The following is a 23617-nucleotide window of genomic DNA, read 5'->3' as shown; positions in this document are numbered from 1 at the left end:
AGGAATTACCCTTGAGCACACTGGCCCCCAAATGACCCATTAATCCTCATATTGTAAAGACAGGCAGGCTACCTCATTTTTTGGTAACCAGAGAAATGTATGCGGAGTGCCATCGCTGCCTGCAAGGCTGGAAGGAAGAAGAGGGGATACATTGTCATAATTAAAAATAGAAGGAAAAAAGAGAGGTACAGAGATCTGGACGCTAATACTGAACTGGGGCTCCGCAGTATTAGCACACACTGCTAGTAAGACAAAGCAAGCCTACAAGGATACTTCAAATGGAACGTTTCAAAAATGTTTATTATTATTTATGCAGTTGACAATGATTTGATAATTGCAAAATAATTCACTGAAGTACAACTGACACATGCACTACATTTCCCATAGCACTATAAATCCAAATTTCACTATAAATCCAAATCTGAATTCTACTGAAGCATGAACTTTGAGATTTAGAGCTGATTTCTGCAGTGTATATGTTGTATATCACCGTGTGAGGATCCCCCTTGACCTTGACTAAAAGGCAGACCACGGCTTTGAAGGAGCTTGGCAGCATTTTAACAACAGCCTCGCACAGAATACAAACCTGGTGAGGCATTTGGAGGTTGCATACTCTATTACATGTAATATCTGTGTTTGATTTTGGCTGAGGAGCACAACTACAGCCACAGTAAGAAAAGACTTCGCTGTATTTTGAACAGGTTAGGAAGCATTTTGGACTGCCTGAGGAAGCAGGCTTCTTTCTTCCTTTCACATAGGAGGATTTCATAACAAGACCTACAGGTGCCCAGAGCTCGGAGAGCAAAATGCTCTGAACTCACTCCAGGGATATATCTGAATAAGAAGAAATACGGCGGCGGGGAGGGCAGGATGGGATGTGGGGGCAGGGGGGGACGGATGCCACTAAGCAAGCCAGAAGCAACTCCAAACTGCAGTAGCTGAGGGACGAAAGCCGGTAAGCCTGTTGACTCAGAAAGACCCAGGTCCCCAGCAGTGCTCTGAAACAAAAGTCTCCCACCTTTTCCAGGGTCCCTGAGCAAGGCTATCCGTAGCTGTGTGGCCTCTATTGTGTGAAATACATTTAGAACTGGATTTTTCTCTCTGATAATCAACTGCATGTTGCTACTTGTTTTGTAAAATTAGCTCCTGTGACTGAATAAACTACTAATTTCTGACTTCTAACAAAGCAAGCACAGAAGGTAAAAGCTCTTGTTCTGTCAATAGATGAAGAAAACTGACGGTCTGTAGAAATGTTGGATATTCTGTTTAATCAGGAGCTTAATAATCTCTGTAACTTTAATAGGGTGTAGGAGAGAGCATGGTAGCTAAGTTCCTAATTATGATTGCCTTTAAATTGTCAAATCTCAGCAATCTCATTACATTTGGTAAGGAATTTAATGATTCTAGAGATTTCAAAGGCAGTAGGTTTACAAAATTGCTCAGCAGTATGTCTTATTTGTGTTTTATTCATAATAGTTCAGAAGTCATCTCAAGGCATCTACCTCTCCAAAATGGGTATGCATGTATTCTGTGTACATCACGCTGTGCTCCCGTGCTTTAGTATGTGGTGAGAAGAATGGCTTGTTTGGCTCACCAGCAGCTGTACCGAGTATGTAGTACATGCACATACCATCCATGAATCTGTTGTTTTGAGGTAAAGAGAAGTCTGGCAAGCATGCACTATGATTGTTTGTTTGACAGAGAGAAATGCTGAATTTTGGTTCACGTTTTATTTGCAAAACAATGACAACTTTTTTTGCAGAAATTCATTGATACATTCCATGTGCGAAAATACCTGAGATTTTTGTCAAAGCACGTGCGTGTGTGTATATATCTTTAGTGATACTGGGGAAGGCAAATGAGAGTTTGCATCCGCTTGATAGGGTAAGGGAGAGGAGAAAAATGATGTGGAAATTGCCTTACATTCATGGCCAAAACTGCCACCTGCCATCCCTTTTGGAATTACCATTGCAGATAGAGACCCTAGGAGAGTCTTCATTTTGTGTCTACCTCAATAAGGCCAACATTTCCATGAGAAAAAAGAAGCACATACAGTGAAATCACATATAATGAAAGCTAGTGACTGTTCAGCTAAAGCTAAGAAGTACAAGAGAGGAAACATTTAGAAATGCAGGTTACGGGGAATGAGAGGCACGCAGAAAAAGCAGGAGCTGAGTATATATTAAAAACTCCACCAACAAAAACTTTGGATGATGCTTTTGTAAATAAGATGCGAAAGGCAGATGCTCCTTTTTCATCATTTCACCTCGCGCTGAGAATGCCAGGGGAGAAGCCCCACCGACAGCTAAGTGCACAGCAGCCCTTGCCATCTGGTACGTAAAGCGCATCAGGGCTCAGCAGAGGAAGCAGGGAAAAAAACACCATGAGAACCTATTTTAAACAATCCCGCGCTGGAGGCAGGGGGAAACCTGTGTGCAAGTCGAGGTGACAGGCCCAATGGGCAAGAGGCGAAAAAACGGGAAAGCCCGCAGTGACCCATAGGCGTAGGTCAGGGACAGGCACCCTATTGAGTGGTATAGCCACCATGTGTGCACATGTGTATAACCACTCACTGGGTGTCTTTTTCTTTTCAATCTTCAGGAAGAGGCAGCCAGAGTTCTCGCCCACCAGCCAGTGTCCGTCGGCACATGTGCAGCTTTGAAAAATCCCACACTGCAGTGAATGTGTAAGAGAAGCTGCATGACAAAGAGTGGTTCTACCCCTTGCTTTCTCTTTCTCATTGGTTTATCATGTCTAATGATGGGACAAATGTGGTGCATGCCATTAAACATGGGAAATTTGCTTATGTCCCCTGTTTCGCACAATGCCTTTACCTGATTGTCCAGATGTGATGAAGGGGACACTGAATAATTTTTTTGCAGCTTTTACTGTTCTTTTTAAAGCCTTCAATTTAATTTATAAATGCCTACAACCTTGCAAATACATCCTTTTTTTTTTTTTTGTACTAATTTTATCTTCTTTTTCCATTTCCATTCTTTTTTACAGTTTTGCATGGAGATGACATTATCCTGCGTGCTTTAAACAACAATCTAGTGGCTGTCTCACGGCAAGACATCTTTGCTGTGCACAGCTCCTGCTAACAGTGCTTGTTAGTGAACTGCTGCTGCAGAGCCAGCAGAGGGAACACAGAAAACACTGGTTTGGTGGGATTCGCAGAACAGGGAAATCATGAGCAGGCACACATAAATAAAACCATCAGAATCTGGCCTGGGAACAAACAGCTGCCCTGAAGTATTTTTAAGCAATAGCAGAGAAATTTGTCCTGTTACAGTTTCTGAAAGATGTTCAGATTCTGCATATTCTCCGTTCAGTGAACAATAGCAAAGTTCAGCTCTTCAGAAACAAGAAGTGCAAATACTGCCCTCTCCGAGCAAACACAAACCCAGAGGAGAAAACATGCTAGCTGTTGCAGAAAACAGAAAGGCCTCGCCTCATTTCTTCCAGGACAGATTGATGCTCGTTTCCATCTGATAAACTGCAGATGTGAAACAGTCCTGCTCCCTGCCCCAGGGAAGGTTGTGCAGTGACTGGGTGGAAAGCTGCCCGCGATCCACTGACACAGCATTTTGAGCAGCCGCCGTCCCTGCACGGCCAGAGATGCTGTTCAGTTCTCTAATCAGTGGCAAAGCATTTTAGCTCTCTAGATGACTCTGAGAGTCTGTGCTGTTTGTGGACAGGTAGCAATGCTGTTAATTCAATCAAATCTGCCCCTCTGATTTGCAGATCAGAAGAAATACATATGATGCATCACATATTTGGAGCAGTAGTGACGGTTTCACTGGGCCTGTGCAGGAAACAGATTTGCCACCCTGAAAGGCAGGCTTTACAAAGCAGTGCAGGGAGCAGTACAAGCATTTGGTTATTAGATTCCAGCCCGACAACAATATGCCCTTCTTTTCTGATCTGGAGCAAGTGCTGCAGATTCCCAGGGCACAGATCACTGATTGTCTCTCTGGGAAGACTGGTGGTGAAATGGGAGTCCAACACAGCCGTATCAGTAAGAGGCAAAGAAAGGCGAAGGCAACAACAGATTATATTCAAAAAGTATGGGCACAAGCTGTAAAGCTCCTGAGCGCAGGGAAGGCTGAACCTCCTGCTTTTTGCATGGCAATGCTTGGGATTTTTTTTTCAGTTCAGAAAAAAAAAACCCTCATCCACATGAGCTCCTGAAAAACACCTCTGGTGGGACTCCAACCAGTCGATGGGACTTCAAAAGCTTGTGGCAGCTGCACAGATAAGGAAGGCTTTAAAAAGCAGCAGAGCTTTTCAGACCTGCTGAGCATGAAGCTTGCTGTTTTGGCTTCTCCCCCCACTCCTGCCCCTCGGGCTTCCCTCTCCCTCCAGCCAGGGCTGATGCTTTCAGAGGCCTGGCAGTGCTGCACTGCGGCCCGGGGAAGGGCACGTCCTCCATCAGCGACCGACTGCCTGAGCTCCCCGTGGCCACGCAGCCCAGGCTAAGCAGTAGGCGTGTGTCCATCACATCACCAGATGCCCATCACCACCGCCTCTGGCCTCACGCCTGAGCCACAGTCACCAGAACTGCAGCAGTCTGCGAGTCTGGATTTTCCCAAGGAAGCCCTGCTTTGCTACCCCAGGATGCTAGAAATCCCTCACCTTCCAGTTACAAGCCAACAGATGTAGGGACTAGAAACTCTCTTGTGTTTTGATATACACAACACTTAACATCAGTTATTGTGCTAAGGTTGATCCCCATTCTCCGAGTGATCCTGGAGAGGGTCAGAAATGCAGAATCATGAAAATATAATAACAAACATTTATTATCATATTAAAAAACTCAGAAACATCAGCTCCGAGTTTCAGAGGTCCTTTCTCCTGAAGCTGTACATTTGTTACCATGGAAACTTTCAGATACACCCAGAAAACCCACAGGCTTTACAGCCCCTTTATCTACTCCAGCATGTTAGGGAGAGCTGTACACTGCAAACGAGGGGCCTCATGACCAGGCTTCCTGTGGCAACTGCCTTAACTTTGCACTCAAAATGCTGACATGTTGAGGGCATCCTGATGGCTCTTCGGGTACTGTTTAAACTGTCGGGAGTTTATTCAAGTTATAGTGGCAGAAAGACCTCACAGACTGCTACCTCTGTGAGGGCTGCAGACTTTTTGGCAGCAAATATCCAGAGCAACAGGCTTTTACCAGTTCGTTAGGAATTTATTCCTGCTTTGATACAGCTATTGGCTAGGAAATATTCCAGATTTTCCATAAAATTTTTCCCTTTTGTAATTTCATCTAGGGCTCTCAGTTGTGCATCTGTATGCTACGTGAAATACCTTCCTACCTCGGTGCTAATGTCTTTCAGATGTTTGAAATCAAACTGAATATATTCAGCTTTTTTATCTTTCTCTCACACACTCTCTTCTCTGTCCCTGATGGTTTTTTTTGTTGCTGTTGTGTACACAGCTTCCAGTTTGTCAATATCCTTCTGGTAAAAAACGTGATGCTCCGAATCATTTTCCATCAGAACCACAGAGGACTACAGAAAGCAAGGACAAACCTCCAACTGTCTTAATTACTGTTAAACTGCATTCATAGGAAAGACCTAATCTCTGTACCATAGGGTGGTGCTTTTGAGTGGGAAACACAGAATTCGTGGGCTTTTTTTTGTGGCTTTATTATATTCCAAAGGCATTAATTAGTGTTTCTTATTCAACAGCAGCTCAAGATCTTTTTCAATGGTATTTCATTCGATGCAATGGTTTTTGAGGGATGTTGATCTTCACAGTCGTCCAGCCCTACATACTATTTTGTCTTAGTTGCACCCACCTACACTTTTCCTACAGTAATTTCATTCTATCGTTTTCTTCCCGTGCTCCTAAGCTTTCCAGGTCCCTTTGCTCAACACGTAATTTTCAGGTTTTGGGTTCAACTAGCTGTGCTCGTTTCTGAGCCTGTCTGAATAAATGCTTCGCTTCAGGTATTGACATTGGCTGCCCTGTCATATGCACTTATTCGAGTGTGCAGCATGAGAGACATCTTCAGATAACACAAATGTGCTTCTCCATTAATATCAGAGGATGTGTGATAATTTACACCATGCTTTTTCCATGCATTGACTTTAAAATTCTTAAAATAAAAATTACAAAGATGATCCATTAGGATGTATTCATTCTAAATATTTGGTGGGGTTTACTTACTAATGGCAACAAAATAAACAGATTCAAAATTTTTTCACTAGTAAGAGCGCTTTTTAATTTCACTTTGATTTGCAGGTTTCTGATCTTCATTTCTTGAACTCTGGAAGAATTTGCCTGCTATTTGGGACAAACTGTTTATTATCCTGAACTTTGTATTATCTGTTAGAACAAGTTGTTTTCTCCAAGCAACACATTAGTAGCTATCTGATAGTTTTTTCAAAATACTTCATGAAGAGTTTGTGAGCTGCAACACTGCTTTGCACTTCGAGGGCACTTTCATATTGTCAAAGCCAACTGATCACAAGCAGTTTGCAAACTCTGTAAATATATTTCTCCAAATTATTTGTAGTAACTTGTTTTTAATCAGTCTGTTATAGCAAAACACCTGGTGAACCAAAAGTTTCTTCACTAATAATTAGATGGATGAAATGTGACATAGCTTCTATATTTCAGATGAGACTATTAATTAATAGTAGTAACTATAATTAGTAATCAGCCCTTTGTGTACATTATCAGTGTAATATTCTCATGCCTTTGTTAAGCTAGGTAAGTGAGATCTGTGATACTAAAGTTGTAGGACTTCAGCTACACTGAAGCATTGCAGTGAGCATCTCGCTCGCCCCCCATGCCCCGAATTTACAGTTGTATAAAAGTGCCTATGTACAAATATGCAATTGTTAAGACCCAAAGTGAATAAATCTATCTATTTAGGGACATTTGGCTATATGTCAGCTGCTGGATTTGGGAGTACTTCCCTGCCCTGGAACCAGGTATGAGCCTAGCAGCAACCCAGTTCCACAGTAGTGCGAGTGCAAAGCGTCAGTCCCCCCTGCTGGCTCCTGCTCCCCATCTGGGTCACCAGGGCACAGAGGCGGGGGGGTGGGGGCTGGCACCCTCTCATCCTGCTCCGGGTGTCTGACCCCAACCTGGGGACCCTGTGGATGGGAACCAGGACCACAACACAACATATTCAGGCTAGACATAGCTACTGCATCCACGTTACAGTCTGTATAATATTAACATTTCAATTTAAAAAAAAAAACAACAAAATCAGCAAAAAATCAGTTATTGATAGGGTCGATGTATATTAGAAAGCCTATGTGTAGCTCAGATCAAAGTAATGTTTAACTTTTGCAGCAGAATAACTAATGAAGGAAGTAACTAGGTTAGATTTAGTTGACATAAGCCAGTGGCAAGACGGAGGGTTGGAAAGGTGGCTCTGGGCTTGTGGTCATCCACAACAACCCTAAGTCTTATCGGGTTCTGCCCATGTGAGCCAGCCCGACAGCGTTATGTTTTCCTGCGCTTTGTGTGGCAGTTTCCATCATACATTTAAAGCAGCTCTCTAATTTACATAGAACATTGTGTCCCATGCCCAAGGCAATTTTGACCTAAAAAAAAAAAGGGAGTGACACGGAGAAGTTAGTTCAGTGATTTCAATTTCCAGAAACTTCCCCAAACTAGTGGGAGGTTAAACTTTACTCTAATTATACAGCACCACAGAAAGCATTGGAGTCACACTGTGAGAGCTGTTGTAAGGTTGTTTTATCACTGAGAGATTACAGTGTAAATGGACTAAGGCTGAAATTGGTTTGTGGTTATTTTTTTTTCTTTTAGGTGATAATAACTGATGCTTATTAGGCAAAAAAACCTGAGCGTACACCAGATAGGGACTGCGGTCGATGATGGCTCCCTCACTCTTAGGCGAGCCACAGAGAGGTTAAACCTGGATTAGTGAAAGAGCTGAGTCCCTAGAAGCAATGATCCAAAAAATTAGGCATGCAGGAACATGCTAACCAGCGTGGCTTGCTCTGCAAATGAGCTGCAGCTCCGAGAGGAGGGTCCTGTTTAGCACAGGGAGGTATCGCTACCCTGGATTAAAACCAGTTCACGCCCTTAATCAAATTTCATGCCCCAGTGGCATTACTGAAATGGAGACAATAATGGAAGAGACCTTGGGGATACCAGCAAAGCACCTGCAATGTGCTGCAGTGCAGGCACAAGCCTTAAATTTTAAGCTTGTTAGCTTGGGTCCTGGGAACAGTGAGGCCGCAGCAGGACAGACCTTTACTCAGGCTCATTACTGCTTCTCACATGATTGCACGGCTGGAGAAAGCTTGTGGATGGCCCTTATGTGGGCAGGGCAGAAATTCCTCTGTGGCTTCCCTAGGAGGCATCCATCAGCAGCTGCTCTTTTTGGCCGAGAAAGGTTTTGTCCAATGCACAGCTTTTGGATGGGGCCTTTCATTTGCTCTGCTTCCCTGCTGTATCTCAAGGCTGGCCATCTCTCTGTAAGTGTGCAGGGAAAGCATCCTGCTTTCTGGAGCACAGTTTCAATTGGCCAGGAACGGTGCCTGGCTCTGTGAAGGCGGGAGCATCATTTGTTGGCTGGGCAGTACCTGACGCTGATAAGATAGTTCAGGGTTTGATTTGGACCAAATTTTTGTTGACAGAGTTGATAGCCCCTTCTCAGGTTTCATTTACTTTTCATTCCTAAAATTTTAGCTTCATAGAAGGGACCACGAGGTTATCGCAATTGTTCCTACTGGCTGTGGCATTTCAGTTAATATAGTGACTACAAGGCGGTAGGTTTGGCCAAAGCATCTGTCTATCAACGAAAGAAAAGGAACACACATCACTTCTCCTATAACCTCTGCCACTGGTCAGTTGTCATTGCTACTTCAAAAAAACCCAGCCTTATATCACAAATGTGCACTGAATCTTGTCTAAAACCACCAGGCCTGGTCCAAATGATTGTATCCCTCATCTCAGCAAGCTTAAGATGCTCCCTCAGCTCATGGCCACTTGGAGAAGATAACAGACCAAAACTCTGGCATCCTGAAGGGATGAAATAGGGGATGAACTCTGACAGATCCAGGAATGTCCCTTCCTTTTTAACTGGAAGGGCTCTTTATCAAGCCCTTTGCTTGACTGTATCTCCAGCTGTGTCACTCTGGTGGTGACAAGCCCTAGATCAGATAAGGAGCATTTCCCGATATGTCTGTTCCGAAAGTTAACCTCATCAGAGCACCCTAGGAATATCACTCTGTTTAACCATTTCATGTGGCATCAGTTAGGGATTGTTATGCATAAAATGCTCAAGGCAAAAAAGGCAAAGGTTCAGATACACACGACTGAAAGTTTCTCTGATTCTCTATGCTCTGGGTCTCAGGCTATAGCTTTGCTGGTGAGAAGATCAGGGAGTTGCACAGACTAGATTACCTTAAACCACTGGCTCTCAGGAATGGGGCAATCATCTACCTCAGGAACATCCAGCCTCTAAGATGCAAAGAAATCTTTGCTGTCGAATGCCTAGTGTAAGACATCTTCAGGATGCTGCCATGTAGGGAGGAATCACCTTTCGTGAGGTGCTCAGACTCAGCATTGCTCCAAGGAAGCCAACAAGGTCAGATCCCCAGGCACTGGCAGGAGCAGGATTCTGTTCTTGGCCTGTGACTGGATTTGAACCTGGGGCCGGACTTGAGCCTGGGGCAGACCTAGTCATAAGCAGGGGGAGGATTTTGGGCAGCTGGAGATAATTAACAGTGAACAGTGAGCCATCTAACAAGAAGTAGGCATGTCCTCAGGTAAGAGATGGCTGGGCAGGGGTATTTTGGACTATGGTCTCAGATTTGTGTACATCAGTTCTTTTAAAGACTTTCTGCAAGTAACTATTAAGGTCTGAAGTTGTTTTCCATTTTTTTTTAGTGTCTAGAATCATCAGCTGAACGTATCTGAAAATTACTGCCCCAGACTCATGCAGAGAGTACATTGTAAAGATCGATGCATGTATTAAAAACAACACTTTGAACTACCAAAAATAGTGACAGATCTGCTCATGGAACTAATAAAAATTCACACAAGAAATAGACTTATGTCAATTCCCCCCAGATAGGAAAAACCTAGACAAAACTGTGGTGAAAATTGAGAAACAGCAGCTGAATTCAATGTATGCCCTTGCCTATAAAGCAAAAGCAAGCCCATCTTATGTGTTGATAGGTACCTGTCTGAACAGTTATGCTAGATGCAAGGACTTGAAGAAATAGTACTTGGAGTGTTACACTGGGTATACACAGGTATATACAACCTTAAGATCCCTTGAGACTCCAAGTAGTTCACTTCCAGGCAGTTAAGTGTGAAGTCTAAATCCTATGGGAGATTGTATAAAGGAAAGAGGAAGTTAGTTAGGAAAGGCAAATAAATACGTGATGGACATGAAATGGATAATGGTCCTACTGATAAAAGCAAGAAAACACCAGTTAATCCCACTTCGTCACTCTGCAATCGAACACCACGTTTTCAATACCCCAACTGTGATCTGGCTTGCTGCCCTCTCCTGCCTTCATGTGGAAAAATCATCCCTCCTCCCATTATACCAGGCAGACTATTTTGATCTTCACCTTTTCCCATGGATTCTTCCTTCAAAAAAGAAGGCGACAACCACTTAGCAAATGGTGACCATGCATCGCACCTACAGTCAGGATTGTCATCATTGCTTTGCGCAGTGAGTTGACTCCTATCTCACCAACACCTAGTTCAGGCCTGAGCTTTTCCAGCCCCATCTTCGCTTTTTGTCTAAGTGTTGATTTATGCCATTCAAGATGGCTGATCTTTGTGCCAGGACAAGTGTTATTCTTCGATGTTAATTCTTAATTCTGCCTGAACCTGTCAATCTCGGCGTGACTCCCTACCAGCCATCCAGTAAGACAGAGCCCAGTTATTTCTACGATGGCCTTGTGACTCCGCCTCAAACATGACTATTAACAGGCTAATGGTGCGTGGACACAACAAGGAAAGAGCTGGAACGAGAGACTGAGGAAAGCAGTAACAGGAAAGAGAGATTTCCTAGTGGAAATCATCAGATTGACCCCAAGGAGAGCCACTGCGGTTCTAAAGCTATTTGTCACGAGGCCATCGGGGTCATGAGCAGTGAGGCCTGGCAAGCAGAGGGAAGGTGCCTCAGCGGCACCAGCTTTGCCAGCAGAGCAAGTTGGTAACAGACAAATCCCAATTAAGCGGTTTGTTCATGATCGGGTATTGCAGTCCCAGTGCAGTTTGTTTCAAAGTACGGCCGTTGACTTGCGCTCGATTAAGTAGATTATGGAGAGTGCTACAGAAGAAAGAAGTCAGAAGAACAGAATTTGAGAGTGAGGGGGAGGAAAATGAACTGAATAGGAGGAAGATCTGAAGACAGAGGTAGTGAGTTCCTAAAATAGCAGTGCTTGCTTTTGATGTAAAATACAAAATCTTGGGAACAAAATGAGATAGAGACTAAACAGATGGTGTGAGGAGGGATTCAAAAGTGAGATGACGCACCAGAGCTAGATATGAAGAAGTAAATGATGCAGAAGTGGACTTAGCATAAGAGATGGCAGATAATCATAATGTTGTTTTTTCAGAAAAGCCCTTTGCAGTATTTGTAAACTATGGCATCAGCAAAATACAATATGAGTTGTCTTGACTTATTTTCTTCTCTACAAGAAGAGACTTGTTTTGAAGTCAAAGGAGACAAAATGTGTTTCTGTGTGAAGAGTTTGTGGATCTTGGTATGTTAAAATACTACTTTAAAAATCTTTCACACCCAACAGTTACATTCATTTGCTTATCTCTATAGCATTTAAAAAAAAAAAAGTCATACCACAGCTCATTTTGATCAAAACAGGAATGCTTCTAAACCTTCGTTCTTATCTTTTCAGTGATCACTACAATATAGAGCTTTCATTCTTCAGCTGGGATCTTGGCTTCTTTTTTTTTCCCCCCCTCTAGGTTAAAGCTCTAAATCCAAACAGCTCCAGGTCCTACCAACTACATGCTTCGGGGAGTTATGAATTTTTTAGATTGGCCCGTTCTTGTGAGCCAGTTCCCACAGAGGTGGTGAGTCACAGGTCCAGTGTTTCAAGTCTGGAGTTCAACTTCCCAGCTTGGATCCATCTCAAATTCTTTTTTTCTTCAGGAATATTTACTGCTCAGCAGAAAAGTGTCACATCATCATGTACATTTCTTTTCCGTTTTGCCAGATTTACAACATTATCTGTGTTGTACCAGTTTCTTCCAGCTATCACAAAGTCAGTCAATATTTTATTTGCAAAATTCAACTGGCAGTTATTTACTCCCTGAAAAAAAGAAGTCTGAGGGAGTCTGAGGAAGGAAAAGCCAAATACTCAGAACAATATTGCAGGCTGTATGTAAGGGAAACGATCTCCCCTGGTGTGTGCCGTAGCAGGAGGCAATGCTGCTGTGCCAGCCTCCCACCCAGATTGCCTCCCACCTGTACCGCAATCACAGGGTCTGAAATGTAATCCTTTGTTTACTTCTGCCCCCCTGAGGGATGAAACCCTGAGATAAGGCTGCTTCGCATAAATCATCTCAGAATTTCTCTCCAGTCTCTGGTTTCCACCCAGGTGATGTATGTTATAATTTGTAAATGATCTCTACTGCCTGACCTGCAATTAAACAATTGCTTGGTTCTCTTAAGCACTGCTCAGCTCCCTGTCCTACCGGCTGCTCATGAGATACCGCTCTGCCTTTGAGCGCCGCTCCCTCCAAAGGTACAGGGAAACACGAAAACCCCCACTACGGTTCCTCAGGGACAGACCTGACCCTCGGGTTCTCACTCAGCCAAACACCCCAGCGTTGTGGTGGGATCCAGCCCCCGTGCTGGAGGGTCCAGCTCACCATGATCGTGTCGCTGCTTGTTCCTCCACCCACACAAGCCAACTGCTTTCAATCCCAGAATTTTATCCCGGTTTGTAAATAATATTCTCTTGGGAAGAAGTGTGTTTGCCTCCTGCCTGATGGAGGCCCTGTGGGTCCTTCATTTCTGTAATAGCTAACCTGTTCCTAAGTGCAAAGAGGGGCCAGGGAATGAAAAGAAAAGGAGGGGTTCGTAACAATTCCTCCCTCTACCCAGCGTGCTAAAGGCTAAGGCTGTGGGTTGTTTTTCTTCCAACAGTTTGGAAATATTTCCTATAAGCTATAAATCAGGCTTAATTAAAGCTCTTCTCGTCACTTTCTCCCCCCTTTTTTTTCTTCCCCCTTGCAAGGTGGGGGGAGCAAACCTAGATACAAAATGACATAGCTGGAGTCCTCAAAACACCACCAGCCCCCCCACAGGCCTTCCTGCAGGCTAGGCTTTCCAGGGTGGCTGCAGGGTGGGTAACCAGCAGGGAGTAATTGCTTTTGGATGAACATTGCAGTAATTGCTGCTGTTAAAAGGCACTGTTGTTTCCTTCTGTAGTATTTCCGGGAGGACACAAAAAACTGGAGGGGGGAGGCTTATTAATGAGGCAAAGCAATCAGTATTTTTGTAGGCTTGTTTTTTTTATACTGCCCGTGTCTGCGTAATGTAAATGCAAATAAACCCATCTTTATTTTATTCATAGTTCTAATGGAAAGTCTGTGTCATGGTCTGAACCAGGTGGAAGACAAGCTCCCAAGGGGGAACACACGTGGCACAGACTCTCAGTGCATGTGAAGAGCCAGGAGACAGGGTGCAATCAGACAGCGGTGATCAAACCCCTCACTAAAAGCTACCATGGCCAAAGCAAGAGCCTGACCTTTACCGACAGCAGCAGTAAGACTCTGTACAATGTGGTGGAGGAAGAAGATAGAGAGCCCGTCCGCCTCAACCAGCCTGGCAGCCCCTCCATGGTGGTGCACAGGCGGGTGGCGACGACCCCCCCGCTGCAGGCCACGGCGGAGGAGACCCACCTCTTCTTGCCCGAGCAGCCCCCCAAGACCCTGCCCCTGCAGCCGCGGTCTCTCATGGACCAGCTGCAAGGAGTGGTCAACAAGTTTGCCACCGGCATTCCCGACTTCAACGCCGTCCTCCCCGCGCCCGGCTCGGGGAACGGCGTGCGGCCCCCCTACCAGCCTCCCCCACCCCAGCAGCCACCCCTGCCGCCTCTCCCGGTGGCCGACTTCAGCGGGGACCCCCTGTGCCCCCCAGCTGAGGAAGCGGAGAGCGAGAAGCTGAAGCTCATTCAGGGATACGTCTATGAGAAGAACCCAGAGGAGGAGGATGAGGAGCCTGCAACCAGCAAACTGACTCTGGAAGACTCCCCGGCGCTGACACCCCCGTCCCCTTTCCGGGATTCAGTGGCTTCGGGCAGCTCCGTGCCCAGCTCCCCCGTCTCGGAGTCGGTGCTCTGCACCCCCCCAGATGTGACCTATGCCTCTGTCATCCTGAGGGATTATAAGCAAAGCTCGTCCACCCTCTAGACGCTGCAAGAGACAAGACGAGAAAGACTTTGGCAGCTGCCCACTGGGAGGTCCTGGGGAGACAAGTCTCCCAGGGCTGAGGGGTGAGAGAGAACAGAGAGCAAAGTCACGTATGACAGGGCAAAATCTTCATCCTGCACTTAAATAAATAAAAAGAAAGAAAAAGAAAAAAAAAATCCATTCTGAGGGCTCAAAATTCTCTAGCTGTTAATAATATTGTACTTTGAGAAAATGGTAGGAAACCGTAACAAAGCACAAACCCAAGAGACAACTTCTATAGCAAAAAAAAATGAATAAACACACAGGAAAAAAAAAAGATACACTTAAGTCACACCCTTTCTTGGCAATGCTTGAAAAGGACTCTGGGAAGTGTGACCTAGAGAAGTCATTAGCACATCTCATGACTGCTGTCTGTCTGCTACGGAAGCAACACACCCAGGAGCTGGAAGGGTGGAATGCGGTGAGGAGGAATGAAGCTACTTGTATATGAGATATATATGCATAAATATTTTTTTTCCTGGTTTCTATAGGTGGTGTAACTGCGTGATGTGTTTGGGGGAGTGGAGCTGAGCTGATGTGGAAGCACGTGGCTCTTACTGACTTTTGTCTGAACAATTTGTTCTTCATACTAGGCTGCTTTTTGGGGGATCTGGGCTTTTTTTAACACTGATTGTGAACAGAGCAAGAAATATGATCAAGTTAAGACTCAAGAGATTTCTGAAGAAAGCCCTTGCTGTAGTACTTGTAACATGATAAGGACTTGGAAAAACTGCCCTTTTATATACGATTGCAAACCATGTGGCTAAACTGTTACACAACATTTCCCGTAGCAGAACAATATTTATTGACTAACTTTTCATAATACAACATATTTGCCATGTGATTACATCATTCCTTTGTGTTTCTTTGGAATCAAATACATTGGAAAATAGCTGTATACTTAGAGCAACAACTATTACTCTGAATGAAAGGCAATTCCATACTGGGGGTTACAGAGTCATCCTCAAAGCAAGAGGGTGAGCGTACGTTTGTGTTTCTGTATGCGTGTGTACGGTATGTGTGAAGCGTAGTGTCCAGTAACTACCACTGGAAGATTGTCGTATATACTATGAGGATTTTTATGTTTAAATCATGTTTTATATCGCATTGTTAGAAATATTCAATAGCTCTTTGGAGGTTTGTATGCTGTGCTAACACATTTTCTTTCATATACAAGCTGAGACAGTTGTTACCCTTATAACAGGGTTCTTTATTTTGCAGATATTTTATGAAGTAGGCATATGGTATTAATAACCAGTGCATTGAGAACTTGTTATTTTACATTTGCAGCAAGCGTGGTTAACAAAAAAAAGAAAACACAAAAAGAAAAAAGCCTGGTTTAGAAATCTTGCACATGCCAGTATAAAGGTGAGACAGGAAAAGTAATTAAACTATTCTGTTGCTTCAGATAATTTAAAATAAAATCATGTCCAGACAGGAAATTTCATCAGTGCTTAATGTGTGCATAAATTCCCAGGGGTTGTTATAAAGAGTTCTTTTAATCTCTTTATGATGTTTAGTTGTGTATTCTTTCTGTATGCTTTCACTTCTTCTATTTAACACACAATCTTGTAACTTAAAGGTCACTCCTAGGCAGCTGTAGGTCTGTCATTCATTCCTCCTCCTCTAGCCTTCATGTGTTTCCTGGAGATGGACCTAATCCAAGGCCGGCATGTTCAAAGTCCTGGTCTAATTGCTGTGGCTTGAACTTAATTATACTTATTATTACCCTATTTATAAATGTGCGTGTTATACAGGACAGGATTTTAGCTGCTATGAACTTCGATTGTGCTGTTGAATTTAGCTGAGAACCTGTCCCACAGTTCTACACTTTATTTCCAAAGATATTTTTAAGGAAACTGTTCATGCTACTCTAGTTGCAAACCCTGATTTTAACCTTGCTTCTTGTGAATATTCTGTCAGGGTTTTTCTGAATTCAGCATATTTCTACACTTTTCCTTTCTTTTCACTGGAATTTTAAGCAGCTCTGCTGCCCAATTCTTCTCTGAAGATCCAAATCTCATTGTTTTTATCTAATTATACAGTAGTGGTGTTGGAAGGTTTGGCTGGTGCTCAAAACCAGACAGAGCCTTTTTTTTCCTCATCCTCTTTTCATGATGTTTGCTCCTTTCCATATGACTAGTGGCCAATTGCTACCATCGTCCCAATGTGTAAAGCATGAAATGACTTTGCCCAAAGACACGGTTATGTCTTTGTCAGTAGATTGATGTCTCTATAATGAACTAAAGGCACCTGAGGGTCAGTTGGTTGATTTTTGTCTGCTTGGGGCTTTTAGGGGGATAATTTTTGTTGTGGTTTCTTTTTTTTGTAATGCTGATTACTCATTAAAGCAATGAGAAAAAAATGCCATGTTTTCTTTGCTGATCACCACACTGGCAATGAATTCTATCTTCTTATAATCTCAATATAAGGTTTGTTGTGCTGTTTCCAAAAACTTAACATTGTCAGTAGCAGAGAACTAGTACTAGGAAGCCAGTCTTTGAAGAAATGAGATAGGTAAGAAAAAGAAACATAACACATTCCTATAGTTGGGGAGGCGGCAATGTGGCAAGGTACTATACTGTTTTCATATCTGTCTGTTTTAAACATATTAAGCACTGATTTTATTACTGCAATGTAATTATATCATGAGTAGGAGTTTTCTTGAAATTCAGTATATTAGCTTTTAGTTTGTAATTGTTAAAACTGGAAACATACACATACGTAAATATATCTAAAGAGCAAGAACTCACCTTGTGTATGTAGTTGTATGAGCTATGAAGCTTCCTGTAAAAGTTCTTTCTTTTGGTCTGTCAAATGCTTGATGAAAACTGCCTTTTTGTCAAAATGATCTTGAAAATGCTGTAAAATAAATATTTTCTATTTATTATTTAAAAATAGAATGCCAAGATTGTTAATTTTTGCTTCCTAAGTAGAAAATAGCCATGTCTAGTAATTAATTGTTCCAGGGCTTGTCAGCATCATTTGTGAGAGATGGTGGGATGCTCAGGTGGAGGTAGGTATTGATTAGATTGTGGCATGGAAGTGAGATGGTGGAGAGGTGGAGGATTTTTGATTAAAAAACAAACCCCAGCTTTATGGCTTCCTAATAAAAATCAGGAACACCCTAGATATGCATTTGGGCTGACGTTACAGAAGATAATTCAATGGGAAATGACAGGAAATTTTGCTTCCCAAGGACATGGGGAAACACCAAACCTTCACTGGAAATACTCCATGTGTTTGACTCTGTGAGAGGGCAGCTTCTCCCATCAGGGAAACTCAGTTACGCTTTCTTGACAGCTACAAGCGACAGGCATTGATCCATCCCGGGCATCTTGTGCCTCCCTCCTTTACTGCCCTGCAACTCACATGCACACTGTGGCTTTTTTGGTGACACCCCAACTGCTGCATGCCTCAGCTAGGGGGTCAGTAAGATGGAAGTATAAATGTGGTTTTTGGAGTGCTGCTGAGATTTTCAGACCCAAGTGGTGCTAAACATAGGAAATCTAGCTCTTTTTCTCTTTACACTTGCGAATAAGCTTGTTTCTAGTGGCTGCTTCGTTTGGATCTGGCCTTGCAAGAGCCCATGTCTGAGGAGTCAGTCCACCTACAACTACTGCACTGCTGGAGTACAGAGAATGATCTTACATTCAGAGGTAAGCGCCAAAAGTTTGGTCTCTTTGCTTGTAGAGGTTTTTCTTCCCTCCCCCCCCCCCCCCCCCCCCTCTCTTCACATCCCATTTTGCGCTAGTGCGGCTGATCCCTGCAACTCTACGCGGGTGCAATTTTAATGACTTCGCTAGGTTTTGATGTTCTTATGAAAAAGCAGTGCTTGGTGTTTGTGGAGAAGGTAGATATGGAAGCTGAGTAGCTGTGATTGGGGACACTGTGACATCGTCTCTGTTTTTCGATAGGATCGGTGTCATTTTCCTCCCCACGATAAGACACCTCACTGACAGAGCCCGATTAGGGAAAATTTTATTATAAAATTCACTTCTATCGAACAAGGATGGAGTGATAAACAGTTCAGCCTCAGGGAAGAAACAGGAAAAGACTTTTCCTCTCTCCCTCCCCCCCCCCCCCCCTCCCCCTTTTTTTTTTCTCAATTAAAGTCTAGGCAGTCTAGGTCTTAGTGAAGGTTCTGCTGGTCAGGTGGACTCAATTACAAAAACATTCTCAGGGCAGCACAGCAGTTGCTCTCCTCCAGGGCACCCAGTGCAGCGTTGCTGCCAGAACCGTTCTTGCAACCAGCTACTGTTTGTGGGACCCAGCCCACAGCATCTGATCCCGAGCCCGCTGCACATCTCGGCAGTCGCTTGTGGTGTTTGGGGATACATTGTACAATGAACGTGGGGATAAGTATGATGGTAACATCTGAGAATCATCTAAGAAATATTATAAAAATTATTATCTGGTGTCTAACTAGCTACACATATGCTGTGCAAATGAATTCATTTCAAATTGCAGTATTTGCATAGGAGGTTAGTACTAGTTGTTTTATGCATGACTTTCCAAACAGCCTGACTAGCATAACAAGGCCAGCAAGTCTTACTTTCTTTTTGATGCAGTTTCAGTTTTTGTATTGCTGTGCTTTGAGCTTCTAGTATGGATGAGGATCATTTCAGTTTAAGTCATTCTAGACCACATAAATATTTCAGTTCATATTCTTTGTCTTTTTTTTTTTTTTAATTTCTCCACATAAATATACAACAATATGAACATTACCAGAAAGAGCAGATTGGGCAAAATCTATATAAACAGACTCCAGTAGATAATGAGCAAACAACAGTTGGTGGAAGTGCTAAAGGAAAATATGTAGAAGGCCAGATGCTCCAGCCTGTTAAAGCTGCTTTATTAGTCTCTAGATTTCCAGAGCAGTTCTTAATGTGCTTTAGTCTGGCAAAGGAATAGAATCACAGAATCATAGAATTGTCTAGGTTGGAAAAGACCTTTAAGATCATCAGGTCCAGCTGTTAACCTAACACTGCCATCCCACCTCTAAACCATGTCCCTAAGCACCTCATCTACCCATCTTTTGAATACCTTCAGGGATGGGGACTCGACCACCTCCCTGGTCAGCCCATTCCAGAGCCTGACAGCCCTTTCAGTGAAGAAATTTTTCCTAATGTCCAATCTAAACCTCCCCTGTCGTAACTTCAGACCATTTCCCCTCATCCTATCATCTGTTACCAGCGAGAAGAGGCCAACCCCCACCTCGCTACAGCCTCCTGTCAGGCAGTTGTAGAGAGTGATAAGGTCTCCCCTCAGCCTCCTCTTCTCCTGACTAAACAACCCCAGTTCTCTCAGCAGCTCCTTTTATCAAACCCAGGATGCCATTGGCCCTCTTGGCCACCTGGGCACACTGCTGACATATTCAGACAGCTGTAGACCAACATCCCCATGTCCTTTTCTGCTGGGCAGCTTTCCAGCCACTCTTCCCCAAGCCTGTAGCATTGCGTGGGGTTGTTGTGACCAAAGTGCAGGACCTTGCACTTGGCCTTGTTGAACCTCATACAGTTGGCCTCAGCCCATCCATCCAGCCTGTCCAGGTCCCTCTGCAGAGCCCTCCTCCCCTCGAGCAGATTGACACTCCCACCCAGTTTGGTGTCATCTGCAAATTTACTGAGGGCACAAGTCTACTCTGGTGCCGTAGAGTCTTTTTAGAGTCCTTTGGCCTCAGCCCCAAGGGAAGATAACAGGTGTAAAGGGAATGGATTTATATGCCTTCAGCTGCATTTCTCTTAATCTAACCTAAGAAAAGGCATAACAAAATCCAAGGCTTGGGGAGGCACAAGTATGAAAGCTTTAAATTAGAAATAAGCAAATCTAAATTGTCAAGATAGTTGAGTATTGCAGCAGATGGTTGGGAGATTTAAGCAAATTTTCTTTAAGTCTTCAGTGAAGAATTCACAGGGTAGAATTGTTAGGCTTCTGCTATGCAGGGGGTCAGATTAAATAACCATAATATTCACAAGCTGCCAAAAAATCTCATTGAAAATAGCTTTACACTGGGTAAATGGATGACTGGTCCAGGACCACAGAGCAGCAAAGCAGCTTAACATACTTGAGCTTTAGTCTCCAGCCTCCAGCCAAGGTCAGGACATTGATGTCTCTGCCAGCCCAGTCCATGCCTACCTGCTCAAGCTCTGCTCAGTAAGCCAGGTCTCTGGACCCAAGCTAGTGTGTCATATCCACTTTGCACGGAGTAAGTGGCTACCAGAAGCAAAAGGCAATGGCAGTTGGGTCCCTGAAGTTGTATTCATCACTCTTTAGGGAAGAACAGAGAAGTGGGTTGCCAATAGCTGTTCTACACAAGGTCTGAGCGGCTGTTAAAAATGTTTCTTACATGGGAGTGGGAAAAGCGTGGTTTTGCAGATTGTATTGTTGTGGTGGGTTTTTTTCCCAAATAAATGAGTCACTAGACACTTGGCAAGTACCTGTCTGCAAATCACTGGGAAGAAGAAGCAGACTGTAGCGAATATCAAGGCCTATTTCTATCTGCGTAAGGTTTCCAACAGGGTTATTAGCAAAAAGGGAGATAAGGAACATCACGCAGCCAAGTGCGGGGTACTACCACAGGCCCTATATCTGGACCTGGGCCAAAATTTTAGCGCACCCTGAAAGCTCCCAGAGATGGTAGATGAAAGCAGGAGCGACTGGTTGCCATTTCCAGTGAGACGGGTAAATCCTATCCGACTCAGAAAACAAGCAAGGTATTCTTTGCCTTTACTAATTTAGCTTCCAGTTGTCAGTAAATCACACCAAGGAGAACTCCTCCCCACCTGAGAGAGCAGGTCACTGTTTGATACCAAGAAAGAGCATCTGTTATCTACTCAGTTTCAAAGGTGGGAGTAAGCAGTATATCTCTACAGAAGTAAAATATCATTGTGAGTTGTGGGTTTCCATAACCGAAAGGCCTCTAGGTAGGTGGAGAAGCAGCTGGCAGATACGAGTGCAGACAGATAAGAGTTTAGGAGTGGTATGCATCTATGACATTCAATACACCCACTTATTTATTGCACACCGTGCAAGATGTAGGTGGCATGAGATCCAACCCCCAACCCACGCCACGGTATGGTGTGTGGGACTCTACCTCCCTGTCCTGCTCTGAGTCTGTAGCAGGAGCAGGGATCTGCAAGACTTCCTTCCTGGAAAGGCGGTGCCTGGGGGGCTGGCTCAGGGCAGACAAGTCCCTGGTCGGTTCCCTCTGGCTCCCTGTGTCCCTTGCACAGGGTGTCTTTGCAGTGCACCAAGAGCATGTTTTCCTTACAGGCACCACCTAGGGATGTGGGGTTTCAGTGCTGTGAAGGGCCTTGGAAGAAGTCAGTATTTTAACAAGAGCTGTTTCCCTGGCTCCAATAGACTTCATGAAGGCTGAGGTGAGGCTGGTCTCCCCCACTACAGCTAAGCAGACCTGTCAATCCTACGGCCCTAATTTGGGGGGTGATGAACCATTACTTTCCTGAATGCCCAGCAGCACGTGCTGCCAAATGTCTGTGGTGCGCGGGCAGCCCCTGCACATGTGTCCAGGGGAAACATCACGCCTGCTGCTCCCCAAGCTGCTGGCGCTGGGAGGGCAGAGCGGCGCAGAGGGCTCACCCTAGCCTTTGCTGTCCTTAGTGACACTTTGGAAGGGAGAAAACAACTTGCTTTTAACTCTCTAACAAGAAAGGCAGGCAGGACTGTGTTCTGTAGCCAGCGGTGTATCCCTAAAGACTTCAGCTAAAGACTCTCCTCTGACAAAGTCCCATCACTTCCTGCCATTTGCATTTGGACGGACCCAAAAGGTTGGCCCTTCGCTCTTTAGCTACACTAGAATAGGCAGACTGCAAAATTATCGAAGCAAAATGCTTAAATACCATCACTGGGAGGAATGGCTCTCATGGAAGCTGAATCTGAGCAATGTTTTCAGAAACTTATAGTATAGGAGGTTTTTAATGTGCCTTTTAGACTTAAAAAAACATTGACAAATAGGTGTCTTTTTCTTTGGGGAAGGAGGCAAAGAACTAATATGTTTTCCTGGGATATATTATATACATGTTGCTTGAACACGTAAGCAAAACAATTCAACTGTATTTTACTTTGGCAGGTACCTTGACAATTTTGGGGGTGGTGTTGTTCTTTTGGGTGTTTTTTTTTTTCTGCTTAAAAATAATGCCTGGAATACCTGGCAATGTTTTTAACTGTGCCAGGTTTTTCATGTGCATCTGTGCAATGCTAATTTAGAAACTGAAGCCTTTAAGTGCTGAGAGCCTCAATGTGTATGAATCAGTGTAAGTCCTGAATTATATTTTCCTCAAAAAGCTAGTCCAATACCTGTGCTATTAACTTTTGAGTTTTCTAAACGTGCATTTCCCACCTGAAGCTCTGTTTTGCAGTTGTGAGGATCTTCAGCTTATCTCTGGGTTTGCTGCCGCTGCTTGTTATTCTTACTATTTTGTGCGGTGCCTTTACCAGCCTTGGCACTACTGCAGAGTGGAGGTGCCTGTCAGGCTGTAATTCCCTAGCAGTGCCAAGAGATTTTCCTTCTGAGGTCTATTTCCCTTTTCGAGAGGTGGCTTTGCTGCTTCTCCTCCCCTCCATCACGCTCTTTGCCCTTGGGCAATATGGTTGTCCACTTTGAAAAACACACGGTAAGAAAGTTTTTCCCTCCTCTTGTCCCTGGCAGCAGGATTTGCACAGACCCATTGGACCTGGCAGGAGTCACGCTGTTGGGAACAAACTTGGTGCACCGCACCCTGGCCCCGCACCCTGGCCTCAGTTCAGCTATTGACTCCTGTAGAGACTTTGGGACACTTCATCTACCCAGGGCTATTTCAAAGCTGCATAAGGGAGCTAGGTGCCAGTTTATAATGAACGCAAGTAAAAACTGGCCATGTAAATCCTTTAGACACTTTGGACACCAGCTTGTCTTTCCCTCCATTTCAGGTCCAGACACAAGAGGGGGGTGTATAAGGACATGAGGATTTCCATCGCCCTTTTATTCTGCAGCTTATATGCTGTAGCTGAGGAGGTGGCACTATTTAGTTTGATAGTTTTGGCTGAGACCCCTCATTTTCCTTCTTGTTTCCAGTTACTTCATGATTAGTGCTAAATGAACATTCTGGAGGTCTGTGAAAGCTTGTGGAATAAAAAGACCGCACAAAGATGAGGCACGACAGACACATCAGCTGGGACT

At 44.1% G+C, this 23617-nt stretch overlaps 1 protein-coding gene across 1 annotated transcript in view; it reads left to right on the top strand.

The window, feature by feature from the left end:
• GRM1 (glutamate metabotropic receptor 1) overlaps positions 1-14397 on the top strand; it is a 201272-nt gene extending 186875 nt beyond the window's left edge. Inside the window, exon 9 of the mRNA XM_009646976.2 lies at positions 13560-14397. Within this exon, the coding sequence (XP_009645271.1) occupies positions 13560-14397 (838 nt within the window). The remainder of the gene's footprint in view (positions 1-13559) is intronic.
• Positions 14398-23617: the final 9220 nt, after the last annotated feature.

This window comes from Egretta garzetta, unplaced genomic scaffold, assembly GCF_000687185.1.
Source record: "Egretta garzetta isolate BGI_Z169 unplaced genomic scaffold, ASM68718v1 scaffold139, whole genome shotgun sequence".
Classification (NCBI taxonomy): Eukaryota; Metazoa; Chordata; class Aves; order Pelecaniformes; family Ardeidae; genus Egretta; species Egretta garzetta.
Note: the sequence above shows the minus strand (reverse complement) of the source record. Positions and strands in the feature narration are given on the sequence as shown.